Source organism: Lichenostomus cassidix, chromosome Z, assembly GCF_008360975.1.
Source record: "Lichenostomus cassidix isolate B80296 chromosome Z, HeHo_3.0, whole genome shotgun sequence".
NCBI lineage: Eukaryota > Metazoa > Chordata > Aves > Passeriformes > Meliphagidae > Lichenostomus > Lichenostomus cassidix.
The window spans coordinates 22,965,833-22,983,690 of record NC_139511.1 but is presented as its reverse complement, the minus strand read 5'-3'; the positions used below and the strand labels follow the sequence as shown (position 1 = coordinate 22,983,690).

The 17,858-nt window shown below is 40.3% G+C and overlaps 1 protein-coding gene across 4 annotated transcripts in view; it reads right to left on the bottom strand.

The window, feature by feature from the left end:
• PALM2AKAP2 (PALM2 and AKAP2 fusion) overlaps positions 1 to 17,858 on the bottom strand; it is a 265,831-nt gene that overhangs the window by 127,054 nt on the left and 120,919 nt on the right. For 3 of the 4 annotated variants that reach the window (XM_085042460.1, XM_085042461.1, XM_085042463.1), the window contains one exon: positions 14,630 to 15,334. The exons of the other annotated variant lie outside the window; for it this stretch is intronic. In XM_085042460.1, coding sequence (XP_084898586.1) covers positions 14,630 to 15,334 — 705 coding nt within the window. The remainder of the gene's footprint in view (positions 1 to 14,629; positions 15,335 to 17,858) is intronic. 4 annotated transcript variants of the gene reach the window in all.

Below are 17,858 nucleotides of genomic sequence, written 5' to 3'. Positions count from 1 at the left end.
GAAATGACATAGAATTCTACTAAAAATAATTTTGGATAGAAAAATTGAAGGGAATGTCCTGGTAATGTTATAGCAATAATTTTATTCCATAGGAGATATTATGTTTTTCTGTTTTCCCCTCCTCCAAACTATGTTTTGTGAACAACTGGTCAATTCAGTAACTGAGAAAGTTTCACTTTGGGATCAGCCTGGTAGAATTCCCTTTTAATCGGCTTCTAAATCCTTTTTTTTTTTTTTTTTTAATTTAAATTTTCACCCCTGAATCAAAGCAATATAATTTACTCTGCTCACTCCAATGCTGACAGTGTTCTCAGCCTCCTTAAAATAGAACACCATGTTACAAGTTTCTGCCTCCTTTCCTTTCCCTGCCCAGCACCATCCCTGCTCCCCATTCTTTGTGGAGACCATATGTGGTGGGCTTCCAAGACCATCAGCAGGGGAGAATCAAGAAGACATTTCTGCAAAATAGAGGTCTTGGAAGCAAAGGGGGTTAGTTACACAGAAGGCAAGACCTTCACCACTGCAGGTTGAGACAGACCAGTTCATTTAAAGCACTTCAGTAGAACAGTTTGGATGGGAAAGAACCTTAAAGATTATTTAATTCCAACTTACTTCCATGGGCAGGGGAGATGCTAACTAGATCCAGTTTCTCAAAGCCCCATCCAGCCTTGCTTGGAACACTGACTGGGATTGGGCATCCACAACTTCTCTCTGGGCAAGTTGTTCCCATGCCACATCATCCTCAAAGTAAAGAATTTCTTCTGTATATCTATCCTAAATTCCTTCTCTTTCAGCTTGAAGTATTTCATTATTATTTTGCTCTCCTGCCTGGCACTGTTTAACAATCTTGTTCCCCAAAAATGGTGTTTCCTCTACAGGATGGCTCATCTGGGAGAATCTTCTGTTGTTTGCAGTTCTCTGGGCCTTTGTGAAGAAGTCTCTAATGAAATGAGATGGAACAAGCAGATCCATGGAAATAAATTTGGCTACCCGTATTATGAAATTCAAGTACATGACTACTTCTTTTCTGTTATGACAGAAAGCATTTGTGGGGATTCACTGATTAGTAGAAGGGTTAAATTTTTTCCAAGATATCTTTTACAGGTCTGTTCTCTAAAAGTAGGTTTTTTATTTTGAACTGGACTTTTTTTTTCTTTCCTATTTGGCTGACATGGCTTTCAGCAGCCTGTGTCACTGTAATTTACTAACCTAATTGCTTACTATTGAAAAAGCTTATTAGCTTTTCTATAAACTCTTCTGGCCAGCCTTTTCTTTAATTGTACATAATTGAAAATGACTGAACACATAAGAGGAAAATTAAGGCTGTAACTTGGGGAGCAAGTCAAATGCTTTTATAGTGGATAATACTGGAATACATCAGGTACACCAGGCAGTATAAATGGAGTGTTAATCCCACTTTGCTGCTGTAAAGAGATTTGCTGTTTTAAGTTCTGCGCACAGCAGAGTCCTTTGTGAAAATATCTTGATTTCGTGCCACTTATTTTCTTTATAAAAGAAAAAACAGCAGCTGCTTCTCAGGTGCTGATGGTGACAGGTAGTGCACTTCTTCATAGTAGGCTGGGTATGCCTTCTTTGGAATCTGCCATCAGAGCCTGTGTTTCCCTCCCTGAATTTCTCTTTCTGGGACTGGTTATTTACATCTTGCAATCTCTCTGGCAGTCAGGGACCTAGCTTCAAAAATATTATTGCATCAGAGAAGGTTTTTCAAACTAATACATATACTTTATTTTTAGTGTTTTGTGACAAAAGTCTGCCCTGACTTCCTACATATTCACTCTGAGTTCACTGACTGGGCTTGGGGTAAGGTTCTGACCCAGAAAGCACATGTGGACTTTTTTTTTAAGGGACTTGTTTGCCTTGCTTGTACTATTTCCATCTGTTAAGCTGTGAAAGCTGTCCTTTGACATCAAACTGAATTTAATTCCTTTTAGTCTATGGATTAGAGGAGGACCCTTCTTGGTGCTGGATGAGAGAGAAGAATTAATTTCATTTTCACTTTCAATGTGAACTTTTAAATGCTCTGAACATTGTTTACAACTTTAAGCCCCAATGTTTCCTCTGCAGGAACTTGTAATGAGTGAAGAAAATGGAGACAGATAGGTAACAGCCTCCATGGTAGGTCCTGAATTTGTTCATATTTGGCACATTGAGAAGACAGATCAATAAATCAATCTCAGTATTCCCAGCTCTGTGAACTCTAAATCCTGGCATATAAAATCAGTGAAGAAAAGAAACTGTAAGAAAAGAAAAGTTATCTTTCAGTAACTTTTCCATTTGTTTTAGTATCATTTCCTTATTGTATTCGACAGTGATTAAGAATATTGTCTATGGTCTCTTAAGTGCCACAGAAAGGGGCTCAGAAAAAAGTGTACCAAGGCTCTGCAGGGCTTGTACATGCAGCTAGAGCAAGTATTTTCCAGTTTTCCTTAAACTGGATCCTTAGCCAGGAATCCCAGGAACTACTGTTTCTCTTCTTGCTGCTTTTACATTACAGCAAAGACTCTCCTCAAATTGATTGACTCCATGAGCTGGATTCAAAGAGACCCTGAAATGCTTAAGATTTTTGAATTTTCAGCATAAGTTGTAGAAGGAAAAATAGAAATTACTTCTCTCCTGTTAAGTTAGGGGCTGTTTTCTTCCCAGGGTGGTATCTATCTTGGTTGGCTCTCCCAATTTACTAACCCCTTGGTGACCTCCAGCTTCTGTTAAAAAAATGCAGACTGAAATAGCACCAGTGGAGAATTTCCAGATGTCAGCCCTGTTCTCATTGTGCAACTGCATGTGGTGTTTAACAGATTCACCACTTTACCCCATCTTACCAGTAACTTAACCATAAACAATATAAAATTGCCTAAGTTGGTCAACAAAAGGAAGCAGCCTACCTTTGTCTATGAACCCTTATTTCTGAAGCGATAAAGATGCTTCTATAACTTAGCACAGCACGTTAAGAAGAAATATCTTAAAATGCAACAAAAGCTCAGCTGCAACAATCTATTAAAAAAATTGTCAGGGCTAAGTAATCTCAGTTGCTTTAAAATGAATCATGTATGTACCACACTCCTGTGAAATATAATGATCAGGACATTATGGTACTAAGCGTTATCCTTCCTTTTAAGCCATAAGATGCTCAAAAATCACAATGAAATTAGGTTTGGAGGTAACTGCTGTACAGTCATTTTAACATGGGGTTATTTTCAAGTGAATAGATAACCTCTTTTACAGCAGGGCTGATTAGTTCAACCAACTCTCCTCTGCCCACAAGAGCTACCATATTGCTGCCATTGCTGGAGCGGACTCATCTATAGCCAGAGGGAATCTGTAGCCAGTGATGCATTACTTACAGTGGAAATACTCAAAAAGGAAGCTCAACTGATTTGTCGTGTCTGAGAAAGTGACCCATTTTTGCATGTCTTGTTTTTTGCCTTCACCTATTCTTCTCCCTTTGTTTGCCCACCTACAAGCAACCAAACATGCTTTTAAGGTTACATCCTTTTTCTTCCAAATCATGGTAAGCCAATCCTTCCCGGAAAATGTATGACTGCTGGAATTGGCTGGATTTGATTGCAATACAGCCTATCTTTTCCTGGTTTGGCAATGCTGTTACAAGCAGAACCACTGCAGAACTGTAGCAGTAAGACATTTTATGATGTTATGGACCTAGAGAATACCCCACATTCCTGTAGTCTTGTGAGAGACACCAACAGCCACATAACCGGGGCTGCAAAACGCAGAATAGTGTTAATTATCCTAAATTACACATGTAAAATGTGAAAAACCTTGGATTCACAGAGGAGTTTAGGTACCTACACTTGCCACCTAAATCAAGTGGATGATATTGTCTCTACATACCTTTGCAGATCTGCAGATGAAGGAGTTTTTGTGAGGTCATGCTGAACCGCCCAGAGCAGCAGCAATTGGAAATGATGTTTCCCAGGACCTGAGCCAGCACCTTTATTAGTGCTCAATGAGCCCAGAGGGCTTGCTTCCTTACACCAGGAGGAACTGCTGTGTATAAAAGACAGGAGGCAATTCCCTTCTTTCTGAGGCAAGCAAGTACCTTTGGACTGGTTTGCACGCCAGTGTCTGTGCACCAACACAGCTCCTCCCTGCCCCATATTTAGAATGAACCAATCTCTCACTCAGCCAGCTAATTTTCCCTTTAATTCTTATTTTGTGTTATATTTTAGGAAGTTCCCTCCTCCAAGTCTGATATAACCAACTCTATTTCTATACAAGCATCTCTTTCCTTGTCCCATCTGAGAAGGTGATCTGTATCAACTAAACTCTTGTGACAATAAAGCAGATAGCTTTTCTGTCATAAGGAAATGTGGAGGATGTTTTGCCCAGCTGGGCCAAATGCTGTGGTTTTGCAAGCTCTTCTAGAGACCAGCCTATGTTTCCCCTGTGAGCAGTTACAGCAAATTCATATGTGACTGTGCTTAGTGTAGTGGACATCTGAGCAGCACATGAGAACTGCAAATGGAACAGCAAAAACTGTTATTAACCTCTTGTCCCTTTTTTATCATTCATTCCTACTGTTACTAGCCTTAACGCTTTCTTCATGTAAACTCAGAAATATAGTGTGAAGTAAGCATTGTTGCAGAGTTGGTATGAGTTTTGAGGCATAAAGGGCAGGTTGTGAAGGTCTTGGAGGAAAGTAAGGAGCTGTCTGAAAATGAGCTATTCCATTTCCTCTCTCTCCCACCCCCTCCAAATCACTGAAACACATAGAGTGTTGAACTTTAAGAGTAAGCACCTATTTTCCTTCTGTTACTAGAGGGATATAGAGCTACTAAAATAAATGGAAAAGAAACAAAACTTGAGAGGCCTCTTACATGCTTAATATGCTCTGTGATGCATATGTCCCTATATGGAGGTCTGTGAAGTCACGGACCCCCACAGAACCACTCCAGAAGAGCTTCAGGGAGACTATCTCAGCAACTGCAAAGTGAGATATACCAAAATATTTTGGGATATTAAAAAAATCCCAAACCCTTTCTTTTTTTCCTTGGAAATTTTAAAAGGGGAAATGCATGAAAAGAGCTTGTTTCTGAAACCTTAGTGACAGCAGCAATATTAAAATTGTCTAGTCTGTTTTTGTTGTTTACTTGGATGACAGTTTTGCACATGCGAAGAATTATCAGCTGAAAAGCTTCTCATGGCTATGAAATAAAGTGAGGTGGAATGAAAACAAGAGTATGTCACAGGCCATGATAAACACTAAGAGGTGGAACGTGTACCTGAGGTATCCAAGTGTCCAAGCACTAAGTTAGATGCACATGATAATGCCCTTGTCAATTCATGGGCTTCTCACAGACACTACTGCTAACCAAAGTTCATAATCCCTCCTTTTGCCATGCTGGCACACATTCTGAATTAGGAAGGTATTTGCAAAACCAAAGAAATATAAATAATTACATCTAAAGATAATTTCTCACAGCTGAATCAATTCTGGTCCTTTGATGACAGAACCATGCCAGTTCTCCCAGCATTCACAGAGACTTCTTGGACAGGCAAAACTGAATTCCTGTCACTGAACACAAGTAGGAAAAAAAAAACCAACTTGAAGCCCCACCTACTGCAAAACTTTCAGGACTAAATTATAAAGCAGCAAAGCAGGGCCATTTTCCCTTCTGTGATGCTAAACAGTACCATATTGTAAAGGCTTCTCTGTTTGTGTGTACATATATATTTTATCTGTACAGCTTCTGGGTGAAAGGAGCAGAAGGGGGGTACTTGTGTATGGGCAATTTGTGGTGAGTTTCTCAAATATCTGAGTTTAAGATGAATTTTTAAATTTCTGAGAAGGAGGCATATGATGCCTGGCTATGTTTTCCATCCTATCATTGTTCTAACCTCAGGTAAACACAGCATCTCACATAAAAAAACTACTTGAGGGTTTTTTCTTTCTTTTTTCCCCCGCAAGTCAGGCTATGGTGAGGTTCTTCCAGTCCTGATATAGAGAGGATTCTGTCTGTCATAAGCCCTGAAAGAAAATTGCACATTGTTTGCTTTGTCAGCCCTTAAACAATTTAGCGCTCTTTTCTCACAAATTATGTATCCTGTATGGAATACTTCCTTCAGTCAGGAAATAAGTTGACACAAAACATATTGCCTTGCTGGCTAAACCTAGTATTTTCTTTTTCTTCTGCATATATGAAAATATGCCATGTGATCCTACAGCAACAGGGTCCACAATATGCTTGGCAAAGTATCACATGAGAAGGAAAGGAAAAAAGAAATGAGACAGTAACAGGTATGGTGAGTTAATATGTATGAAGGATCTCATAAAAATAACAGCAGCAGGGCACAGCAGTGGAGGAAAAGGAAACCCAACTGTGGAGTTAGTACTTTAATTCTTTTAGTGAGAGAGGCAGATCCAGTGCAGTATGTCCTTGAGATCCACCGTATCTTGAACAGTGGTAGGCAGAGAGAAACACAGTAAAAAGACACAGAAGTAGGCGCAGTGAAAAGGCAGATTTATTTACTAGTAATACTGTACAGAGAAAAAAAAAAGAGAGAAGCCACAGTTACAGCATGGCTGTTGCTGGCAGTGTTCTTGGTTTTTTTTATTTTGGTTTTCTTTTTTTTTTGTACTCATTGTTTTAATCTGAAGAAAAAAAACATAACAGTCAAAAAAGTACACTTCAGGTTACAAAGTACAGCAGCTATCCCCAGCAATTCTAATCCAGTGTTAGCACAGCAGTTTTTCCCCAACAAAATGGGATTTTATTTACATTAGCTCACAAAGAAAGTGGGAGACTAAAGCTTAAAAACAATCTCAACCACAATCTACATTCACCATAAAAGCTGCATTTTACACAACATTTTCTTGAACCCCTATAAAGAGTCATTCTTTGTCTATAGTGTGAACATAGTTGGGAGGGGCAGAAAACCTTCAGAAATGCATTCTTTGCCTTTGTCCTGACCTGCTCTTGCTTGGCTGCAGTTTGCTGCAGTCAGATTCAGTTGGTCAATGGAAAAGCAAAAGTTTTCAAATAGATTATTTCTCCGGTATCTGCCCCTTAGGAGTTCCTACATTCATACTTGCAAAATAACAGGGACCATATTTGAGACCATCATCAGTAAAGCACCTTAATCATAAATACTGGCTGATCCTCACACATCCTCAAGGCTTTCCCTACTCTGCACAGTGCTAAATATGTGTTACACTTCAAGTTTGTGCTTAAGGTTATATAGCTTAAGCGCCATGTTCAATTGGGACTTTATATTGTTGCACAAAACCTTCTTAATTTTTGAGTTTGCCTCTCTTTAACAGGCATATTATCTTGGAGGGATACCAGTAGATTCTTGGCAGTTAATTTTACTGAGAATGCCTTTGCATGCTGGATCAGTCTGTGGGGAAATTCACATTTTCTCCTCTTCTGCCCTGCCAATAGCAACCTGACTTACAGTGGGGTGGATTCCCTTCTGCTGCTGTAAAAACTGTCTTCTGGATGCTGATATTTCATGTACCTGGATACATCTGGCTCATATGAGTTTGAGTGGCATAGTGTATTCTAAAGGAATAGTAAGAGAGACAGCAGATTTACCAAAATGATGAGATTTTAATGGAACTCACTGTTTGGGCAACCCAGAGAATGCCCAATGAATAAGTAGGGTGAGTGCTCCTTTAATATCAAATGTGTCCCAAGAATGTATGGAAATGCAGGAAAATAGTGACGACAAGATACCATAATTTCTTGGGACTAACAGCAGCAGGCCTAAGGTGAGTTTTGTAACTCCAGTTTCTCCTTTCTTCCTTCTATGACAAAAGGGGAAGCAGAGGGAGGAGGAAAAAGGGATCAGTTGAGCAGTAGTGTCCAGAATGAGAGCAAGTACAGAGATAGGGGACAGGCAGAGTCTGGGGCAGAGATGTGCAGAGAGAAAAATTTGGAAATAAAAGCTACACTGCCTCTTTTCTGTTGTGTTTGTGTGGAGGTATGAAGTTTGCCCTCTGTCCCCTACATCTCCAGGAAGTGGGGTTTTGGGAGTTCTTGGAGGGTGTTTGTCTCCTCAAACACAGTCAGCAAGGAGACCATGCTCTAAAACCCTCTGCAGAACAGTGCACCAGTTTCACAACACCATTTAAAATTCTAATTAAATTAATGAGAAGACACAGTTAAAGCAGCATAAGCCTTGTCTGTAGCATATTGTTTAAAGACCACACCCTATACACATTTGTGCATGTGCTTAAATGTCACTTGTCTGGGTCATCCCATTAAAAACAACTACTTGGGTGCTTGATTTTATGCTCATGGGCAAATCTCTAGGTCTTACAGACCTGCTGAATAGATATGCAAGGTCTAAATTTTGGTACAAATCACTAACATACCAGTGCAAGTTAAAAACATATAAATGTGCCCAAACTGGTGAACTTGAGTTACTTAGCTAATTCTGAAAAGAAAAAAAAAGTTTTTTTAATTCAATTTCTGAAGTAGATTAATTCCTAAAAAAAACCCTACATCCACTTTTGATAAGAATTTGGGAAACAATTGCAGGAAAGCTTTGCAATAAAATAGCAGCAAAACCCCACAAAGTAAGAGAAGCTTTTGCAAACTGAAGGAAGGAGCTCAGAATTTTTCACAAGTTTGCTGTTAAGAAAAGTGGCTTATTCTTAATCCACTGAACAGCCTATGTGGAACCATCACAGGAAAAAAGCTATAGATATCGCAAGACTCTTTGAACCCACGAGGAAAAAGGTTCAGTTTTATAATTGTTTAACTTTAAATACAAGTGGGACATTTTTAAGAACTTCATGCACCCTCACTATTTACAAGTTAAGTTATTATTAGAAGTTTATATTACAAGTTGGATTTATATTCTCTTTGGACTAGGTGACAATCCATTTATATTCTAAACTGAATAAATTCAGCCATTTTATATAACTGACTCTTTTACATACAAAAAGCACAGTCTATATTTTTTGTTGGGTATTGTCATAGTCTGCAACTATTAAGCTCAGAGCTAACGTTTACTCTTGCTGCTCAGGAAGCTCAAGAAACACCATCTGAGCAAATCCTAAACTTTCCAACAGACAGCGAAAACTGGTTGAAACTTAGTGAGTTTAGTAAAAATAAAGAATCCATGCCTCAGCATGTGGGAAAGTCCTCTACTTTGTCTAAAATATTCTGTTCAGCTCTTTCCAGTGGCACTATCTCTTATGTTTTAAAATCTAATGTTGGATAAAATACAACAAAACATGTATTTCCCTTATTAGCCATACCACTCTGCTGAAAGCTATTGCCTACTGTGTTGACTTTCTAGGTAAGGAAATTTGTCTAGCTATAGAAGATGTAGGTCCACCTTTTTCTGTGAAACATGTTTACTTATTTAGCTGTGTCTATAGCAGTTACATTGGATTCTACTCTTCTAACTTGACTCTTTAAAAAGTGTTGTGATCCTTCTTCCTGGAAAAAATTGTGATTAGGTCTACAAAAGATCCCAAGAAGTTGGGCATTGTCATAAACATATGAAAAAGTTGGAAGGCTCAATGTAATGGGAAGGATGATATTGCAAACCTCAATACCCGTTTAGGGTTTGTATCTCATTACAAAAATATTTATTCCTTAAAAAAATACACAAATGTAAAATACTACATTTTCTGTTATATCCCCACTTACTTTCCAAGTTTGCCATTTGGATGTTTGAGTAAATGAAAAGGTAGGACACCTTTTATTTCTCTAGCAACTCTGTATGCTATCTCTCTGTATGCTATCTTTCTGCTCGGATTAGTTTGTGGTATCTTAATAATTTCAGGTGTGAAGAATCGGTAGTGAACTTGGGTACAATGGCAGTAACTGCTTGGGACTAATATGTTATTCATCAGGGAAGCCCCTCTGAATGTTTGTTCGTGGATGGTAGCAATGCTGACTCAGGACCTGATCCTACCAGATGCTAAGCACCATTTATTTTGTATTTTTCTCAGTAGAAGTAGCAATGCTTAGAGTTAGCCTTTTGGATTACACTGCCTTGGGCAAACTCAGCAGAGTAGAAAATCTGTATCGGTACATAAGAAACACCCAAACTACACTCTGTGTCTATCATTCATGCCCTAATTTTGCAGATGCCTACAACATTCTTCCTGTGAGCAGTCCTGTTGGCTGAAATAAGTCTACACACAGCAGAATTAGGCATACACGTTTCTGTCTGCAGGACTGAAGTCTTGTACTGCTCTAGAGAGGTACACTTCTTGGAGAAGGACTTGTGCATGCTTCTCTTGCTGGGGATTGAAAGATAATGTTGTGTTTATACAGCTTTGGAATACAGCCTGCACTATTTGGAAAAACATAAGGAAATAAAAGAAACAAAAAAGAAGAAGGAAACCCAAGAGTGCTAAGGCAAACTGTCAAATGGCACATCATACCTACTTTGTCATTCATTTAGATAACATCACAAAGGCAGACCAGAGGAGTTCTGTAAACATATACCATACAGTACATCAGCCACAAGAAATTAAAAAAAGAAAACAACCCTGTAATTCTTTTCTTTCTGTATTGATATTCTAGTAATTGAAAGAGATTGCCTAGCCACTAATCATAATGCTGTGGTTTTTTGATTTGTAGCTTTTTTCTGTTAAAAAAAAAGAAATAATGGAAGTAAAATGCAGTGGTTTGCAAAAGAAATGGTCCCTGAATGCAAACAAGGGACAACATGGAGAGTGGGTTTATATAAACTTAGAAAATACAAAATATAAAAAAGTTTCCTAGGTTACTTTTTTCCCAGTCTAGGAAAAAATACACTGAAAAGAGGTTTTCTTTTTGTTTTTCTTACAAAAGTTAAGGCGAGCAGTTTGTTGTGGCAAAATGCTATTACTGAACCAGTTTCTGACTCCACTTTTTTGTATCCCCTCGTGCTGAAACTGAAAATGTACATGTGATGGCATAAGTTAAACAGACAGGGATTTTGCTTCAAACAGTATAAAAAAACCCCATCCCATAATGATCCTTACACAAATCTCTCTCTGCTTGACCATGGAGCAGACTGCTTCCCTCGAGCCTGATTGTGCATGGATTTCCACAGGCAGCCTCCAATCCAAGGGTTAGGGGAAAACTGACCCCTTCAAAGCCCAAACCATCCCTGGAAAACCAGTTTACATTCATCAGCCTGGGCTAATGCATCTGAATTCCCCTGTAACTGGGCTGCAGGCTAGTGGCTAGAAGGGACAAGGTGATGTCCAGGCATGGCTGCTGCCCTTGTGGAGGAGGATGATTGGAGTAAGCATGTTTCAGCTAAGGCCCTGTGATTTCAGATCCATATGCTCCTATTTCATGTTTTTCTGACTTCAGATGTGGAATTGCCTTTGACATGTAAAGACCAATCCTATGCATGAGAACCTTTAGCTTTCCTGGATCTACTGGGGCCTGTTAACCATGGAGTTAATGTGAACACATAAAAACGACTGGCCTTCCTAGGCACTCAATGTTAGCTACAAGTACTGAGCAGTAGGTATTTGAGAGGTTTAAGGTTTAAGGCTTGTGCTCTACTTCTAACCACTAAAGGGCCACTTCTGGGCTGTGGTACGCCACCATCTCCCCACCGTGCTGTGCCTCAGATGGTGCAGTGGTCTCAGATGTTCTGGTCCCAGTGTCAGCACGCATCTCCCAAAGCTGGCTGCTAAGGGAGTCATCCCCAACATGCTGAGTGGGTGCTGAACCAGAAGGTCATCTGACAGGGGAGCACATGGCTCAAGAGATGCAGGGATAGAATGGGTTAGGTCGATGATACCCCAAATTTGCCAAGCAGGAGGCTTTGAAAAAAAGTGTCCACAGGGGCAGAGGAGCAGCAGGGGGAAAATGATCAGGCTGTGAAGACACCAGGAGGCCAGGGTGGCTGTGAAGGTGGCATCACACCCAGAGAGGAAAAGGTGTTGAGCAACAAGATGACAGGCCAGGCCTGGAGGAGATGGCTGGGAGATTTGTTTCTGAGTATCACTGGTGAGGTGAGCAGGCCCCAGAGTGAGAGAACTATTGCAAAGCACACCTGGCTCCCACATCATTCACAGGTAGATGTAAAACAGAAAGGACTTCACCCTTTGTGTTGCTGGGCTCCTAAACATGCCTGGGAACAGCCTCACCTGGCTACACTGGGCTTGAAAACTTAGGGTCTTGTTTTAAGAAATGTTTAGATTTGTAAATGCTTAGCATTTCTAGGAAAAAAAAGGAAAAGGGGAAAAAAAAACCAACCACCACCACCACCAAACAAAAAGACTCCCAAAACCCCACACAACCCAACCAAAAACACACACAGGCTGCTAGTTTCTAACAAACAGCCACCAGACCTTTTGTTGCAATGGGAGGTTCTGTGGCCCTTCCCCTCCTTGATAAAATGTAACCATCTAAGCCTGAGTCAAAGAATGATGTGCAGAGCTTCGCTGGGTGAGTTTGGTCCTTCTCCCAACCAAAAGCCCCCAGAGGAGGCGAAGGGAGCATGTGGAAGTCTATTCATTTCTGCCACTGCAGCAGATATGGAGGTCAGCAAAATTTCCACAGGTGTCAAAGAGGTGAGGCTGTCTTTTACTACTCCTACTTTCTTTACTACTTGTTTGGGGTTTTTTTGTCTGACAGTCACCTGGGCAGTGGTGAGATGTTTCATTGACCAGTTCCATACTGACAGCTGAGTGACTTAACATGGGAACTACCTTTTGCTTTTTTCATATGTGCAGGTTTTCAGTGTGCCTCATATTACCCCCACTGAACAAGTATCTTTTTTACTGGCACAGAAAGAAAAGAGTACAGAGCAAGAACTGTGTTTAATCAGATGCTCTGAATGAACAATTAATGCAGTAAAAGCACCATCCAAGAAAAAACAGAAATATCATAGGAAACACCTCAGACTGAAAAGAGGCTTTTTGTTGTTTTCTCTTTCTTTTTTTTCTTTTTTTTTTTTACTTTTTTTTTCAGTTGCTGTTACTGATTTTTAAAGTCTGATAGTTTCAAAGACACTTCAAAATAATCTTCAGCACTTTTTCACACTATCAGAAAATATAAAACCTGATTTTTAATCTCACTCATGTAGTTATAATTCCAGAGTAACTCCACTACAGTTAGTGAAGCTAAACTTAAGCCAAACCAGTGTGATACAAGAATCAGGTTCATAATATCTCACCATGAAAAAGCTAGCTGCTTTCTCATTTAGAAGAATCAAGGAACAAGAAAAAAAGAAACAACCACTGATTTTGGATGCCTTCACAATTTTACATTTTCATCTTTAGTTGTTTTTAAGAGGCCTGATTTTCAGTCAGATGAAGAAAAATGTACTGGAAATCAGGCATCTTTTAGTGCCTCACATTAGAAAATGAAGCATCCAAAATGACCAGCAGTTTTTGAAAATGTTAGTCTTGCGGCTATAGGATCTCCCAAAACAGCTGCTCTGTCAAAACTCCAGTGAGCCTCCACAGGAGTTTTACCTGGACAAGCAGGGCAGGATCAGACCCAATTGCCTGTCATTATATAGGTGCACTGAAGGTACACTCTGTGAGAAATTACACTTCCGTAAGAATTACAAAATAAAACTCTGGCCCTGCCCCCATTCCCAGCACTGAAAATTTTGCCACTGAATCCAGTAGGAGCAGGGTCAGACTGTGAGAGAAGTTCATTTGTATTCCAGGGAAAGAGAAAGCAGTATCCCTCATCTACTGGAGTTCAGCAGGAAAACTTTATACCATGTATAAACATTGGCAGAGCTACTGAAAGGCAAGTAATTAGATCAGTGACTCCACTTCTGTTGGTGTGACAGCTGCATCTTTTTCACATCAAATTAATTTCAACTGTAATTTGGGGAGATGAAGTGCACATACAATACTGTAATCTGGAAGATTTATATAAGGCAAAATGATCATTCATACATTTTCTCGAAAGAATAATTAAGGTCCACTTCTGGTATCACCAATAAGCAGAAATGGCTAATGGGTTTTTCTGACACGGCAAACTAAACTGAAAAGTTACCATAAAAAAAATGATGCAATTTTTTTGGGAAGGACTTGTCTGAGTTTTAGCAAATTAAAACAGTAAAGTGATCTGAGCCTTCCCCCAAGAAATAAAAAATATGACCTATAAAATAATGCTTAAATGTGATTTTTCTTAAAAAAGAGAAGTAACGTTTTTTTAAGGCTCTCATATCTGGTGGCTGTGAAACTCAGACTCCCACAAAATCCTAGGAATCTGATCAAGCCTGCCAGATATTTAAAGAAAAAAATGTAAAAAGTGTTTTCATTATATATATAAAATATATATATATATAAAAATCAAATAAATATGAAAACATATGTTCCATTTCTCATTTATCTCTCACTCTGTAGTACTAAGGAAAAAAAACAAAACACCATCACCAACAACACAAAAAACAGAAGCCAAAAACCCCCAACCCCTACCCAACACCAAATAGTATGTCTGATGGGAAAATAACCATGCGTTCCTCTTCTTGAAGAACTAGAAAGAAAAGCAACCCAACTGCAAGGCAATGGAGGCATTCACTTCCAGTTCACAGTATTGCAGTTAGAAGTACAATGAGGTCTAGGTAAGTGATGGAGCAGGAGCTGCCAGGAGCAGGGAAGGAAGAGGTGTTCACATGACAATACAGCATTGACAGCGCTTTTTCTTTTGTGTACCTGGGGCAGCTTCCAAGGGCAGGCTCTCTTCCTTCCCCTCGGGAGAGGAGGGCTCTGTCGTGTCCGACAGGGGCCTGCCAGAGACCAGCTCAGCAGCATTCCCATCCATGGTGGAAACATCAGTCACTGTCTTCTCCCGCAGTGACTTCTCATCATCTTCATCGATCAGCACAAGCTCTGCCTTGATGGTCTCATCATAGCCCAGCACTTTTTTTGTCTCCTCTTCATCATCGATGTTCTGGTAGCCCATAAATATCATTGTCACTGGCTGATCTGCACTGGCCTCTGGGGTTCCACCACCACACGGTTTGTCTTGTGGCTGAGGGTTCACAGCATGTCCTTTGCTGGATTTGTGTACCATTTCCAGCTTTGCCTCCTTGAAGAGCATTTGCTCCTTCATATGGCTAAGGTTTCCATCGGCTACCACATTTCTGTCTGACACAGTCATTGTTTCATACCCTCCTTTTACACTTGATTGTCCAGCTTTTTGCATAAGTTCATCTACGTCCTTTGAGCTTAATTTATGTACTCCATTTTCTACCACTGTGCCACCAGAGTGAACCTCATAGACTACCTTGGAACCATCATCATAGACTTTGAATCCTCTTTGATGGGCCTCATCTGGGCCAACAGGTGAAGCAGAGACAATCTTGGTCTCTCCTGTCTGTTTGTCTTTCTCCACATTAATTTCCATGGTGCACAAAGCTTGAATGAAAACAAGAGAGGAAGTGCATGTTACAACAAAAAAAGCCAGTGAATGGTTAATTGCCAAACAGACAAAGAAAACTATGGTGCCCCTTTTTCCTACCTCCTGCTTCTAAAGGGCTAAGTGCTCTATGTTAGAGGTGGGATGCAATGCTGTGGACACTATTACACTATGGCTTTTTATGCAGGTGGAGGATGCTGGGTGTATCTGTGGCAAACAGGACCTATTCTTCCAGCTCACACCACATGGAGCTGTCTCTGGCCAGCTAGGAGCGCCAAGAGGTTAGGTGTAATTTAGACAGGGGGAGGTGATAGCATGCAGGTTGCTCTCTAACTTTGCATTCTGAACTTGCCTCAAAATTCAGAGAGAATGTCTCTGCTCTCTTTTCTGCTGTCAAACTGCCAGTTAGTTGGTAACAAGTTTTGTTTACTGCAACATCCAGACCATTTAAATATCAATATCAATATCAATGCTTGTCCTTGCTTAACTCTTCCATCCGTAGCACTCAAAACATTTTAGGGGGGTGAAGAAATATTGTTTATCTCTATTCTACACATGGGAAAACAAAATCACACAGTAATAGGATGGTTTCTCCCACAGTTGTGTGGCAGGGCAGCTCTCTCAGCTTCCACACCAAGACATCAACAATGACCTCTGCTTCCATGTTAAGAGAATGTACAAAACAGCCAAGAAGTGCTCCCTTGTTTTTGTGAATTAATCATTAAGCACCACTGCCAAAGTTGAAGAAAAAAGTAATGATGAACTAATTTTCAAAGAGTCATAAAACAACAGGAAAAACATGTGTGAGGGATGCTGCTTTAGAGTAGCAAAGGTTTTCTAGCAGTTAAGGATATAGTAATGAAATGAAAATTGTAGACCACACAGTAGGAATAGACGAGCAGTCCTCTCTGCTCTGACACCCATTTCGAGATATGATGACATATCACTAGACAACTTTTCAAAGAAAAGATATGCAAAAATATCTCAGACTTTGCAGAGTGTTCCTTTGTTTAAGCAATCCTCATATGTATATGAAGACATTTTGGCTCCTGGACAGACATCCACAGACACTTAATTACAAATTACCACAGGCAGTGACAAGTGTTTGTGAAACTTACAGTGATCACTTCCATCAACGAACCTCAGTGGTATACTCATCATTTATCTTACCTGGGGGTACCGCAAACCAGCATGTTTGCTGTTTTTTTCTGTTTTATTTTCAGGAGAGTACAGAATATCCTTGCCCCAAGAACCAATGTAGCTTGTTGTATTTTAAAAAAGTAATGAATATAAAAAATTACTGTTACTTTCATATATTTCCTCAGTCTTTTTACTCACACAGAGTAAAATTACTTTTCCTATAACCTCAAAGCAAAGTATTTCACCAGCAATAGGAAATTTATAATGACATGTATCATTACACTGCCTATAGTGCCAGACAGAAAATTCATGTGTTGGTGAGTGGGTGCAGGCTGTTCCCTGCGACATGTTCTCCTCTGTCCCCCAGGAGTGCAGTCTGGGGGGCCAAATGTTTGGGTCTGGCCATCTACATGCTGTGTGCATCTGCTTGGACCTTGGCCAGCCCTGACAGGACTGGCTGGGTCAAATGCAACACCACACAAACACCTGCATCAAGCTAGGGGACAGAGAGGCTGGTGGGTGAAGGAGCATTGCTGCCTCTGAGAGTGATGCAGCTCTCTGAAGGCTGGAGTGGGCTGCAGAAGCAGTGATCTCACCTTGGCCATTCCCCCTTTGGGGATTATCCCAAAGAACTGTGGTTTACCACTGCTTTGGGAGGTTTATGGACTAGCTGTGTTCATAGCTGTCATGAACCTGAGCACAGGGTGCCCATTTCCACAGTGGAGTAGGGCTTACAGTTTCTGATCTCCCTCCTGTGCTGGTGGGCTGGAGTTTTTGTGCCTGGCCATCCCACAGCAGCCTGGGCAGCCAGAAGGCAGCCGCAGAGCTGAGAGTTGAGCTCTGCTCTGAGGTGTGCAGCAGGACACAAGGCATCTGGCATGGTTGGAAACAGGAAATTAAGGCTGGAAACAAGGGAAAAAAATGTTGCCTTAGGGCTTGTAGCAATTAACCTACTGAGAAATTGCTCTGAAAAACTGTGGCAGACAGCACCTTATGCAGCTCAGAAAGCAGCTGGCATGGATCACTTGCCCAGGACTGTCCCAGCCAAGGAACTAGTGTGCAAGTGTCCTTTATGTCTTATCCAACTGCTTCTGCTCTGCAGCCTTCAATGCAATTTACAGTGATAATGAAACAAAGAGATGCAGGTGCCAACACTAACACTCTAGAAATTTCTCCTTTCTAAATGTAGTTTCTTGAAGGCGGAAGAAGAAAGGAAGAATTTTGTTTATTGGCTTCATGCCTAAGGCTTGGGTGAGTGGGCTCTGAGCATTGCTTGATCTCACCAGGGCTGCTCAAGCAGATGTTCAATAACTTTCAACATTAAGAAGGTAAAAATACAGGCTGGCTAGCCTTTGATGAAGAGGCTAAAATGGACAGGTTTCT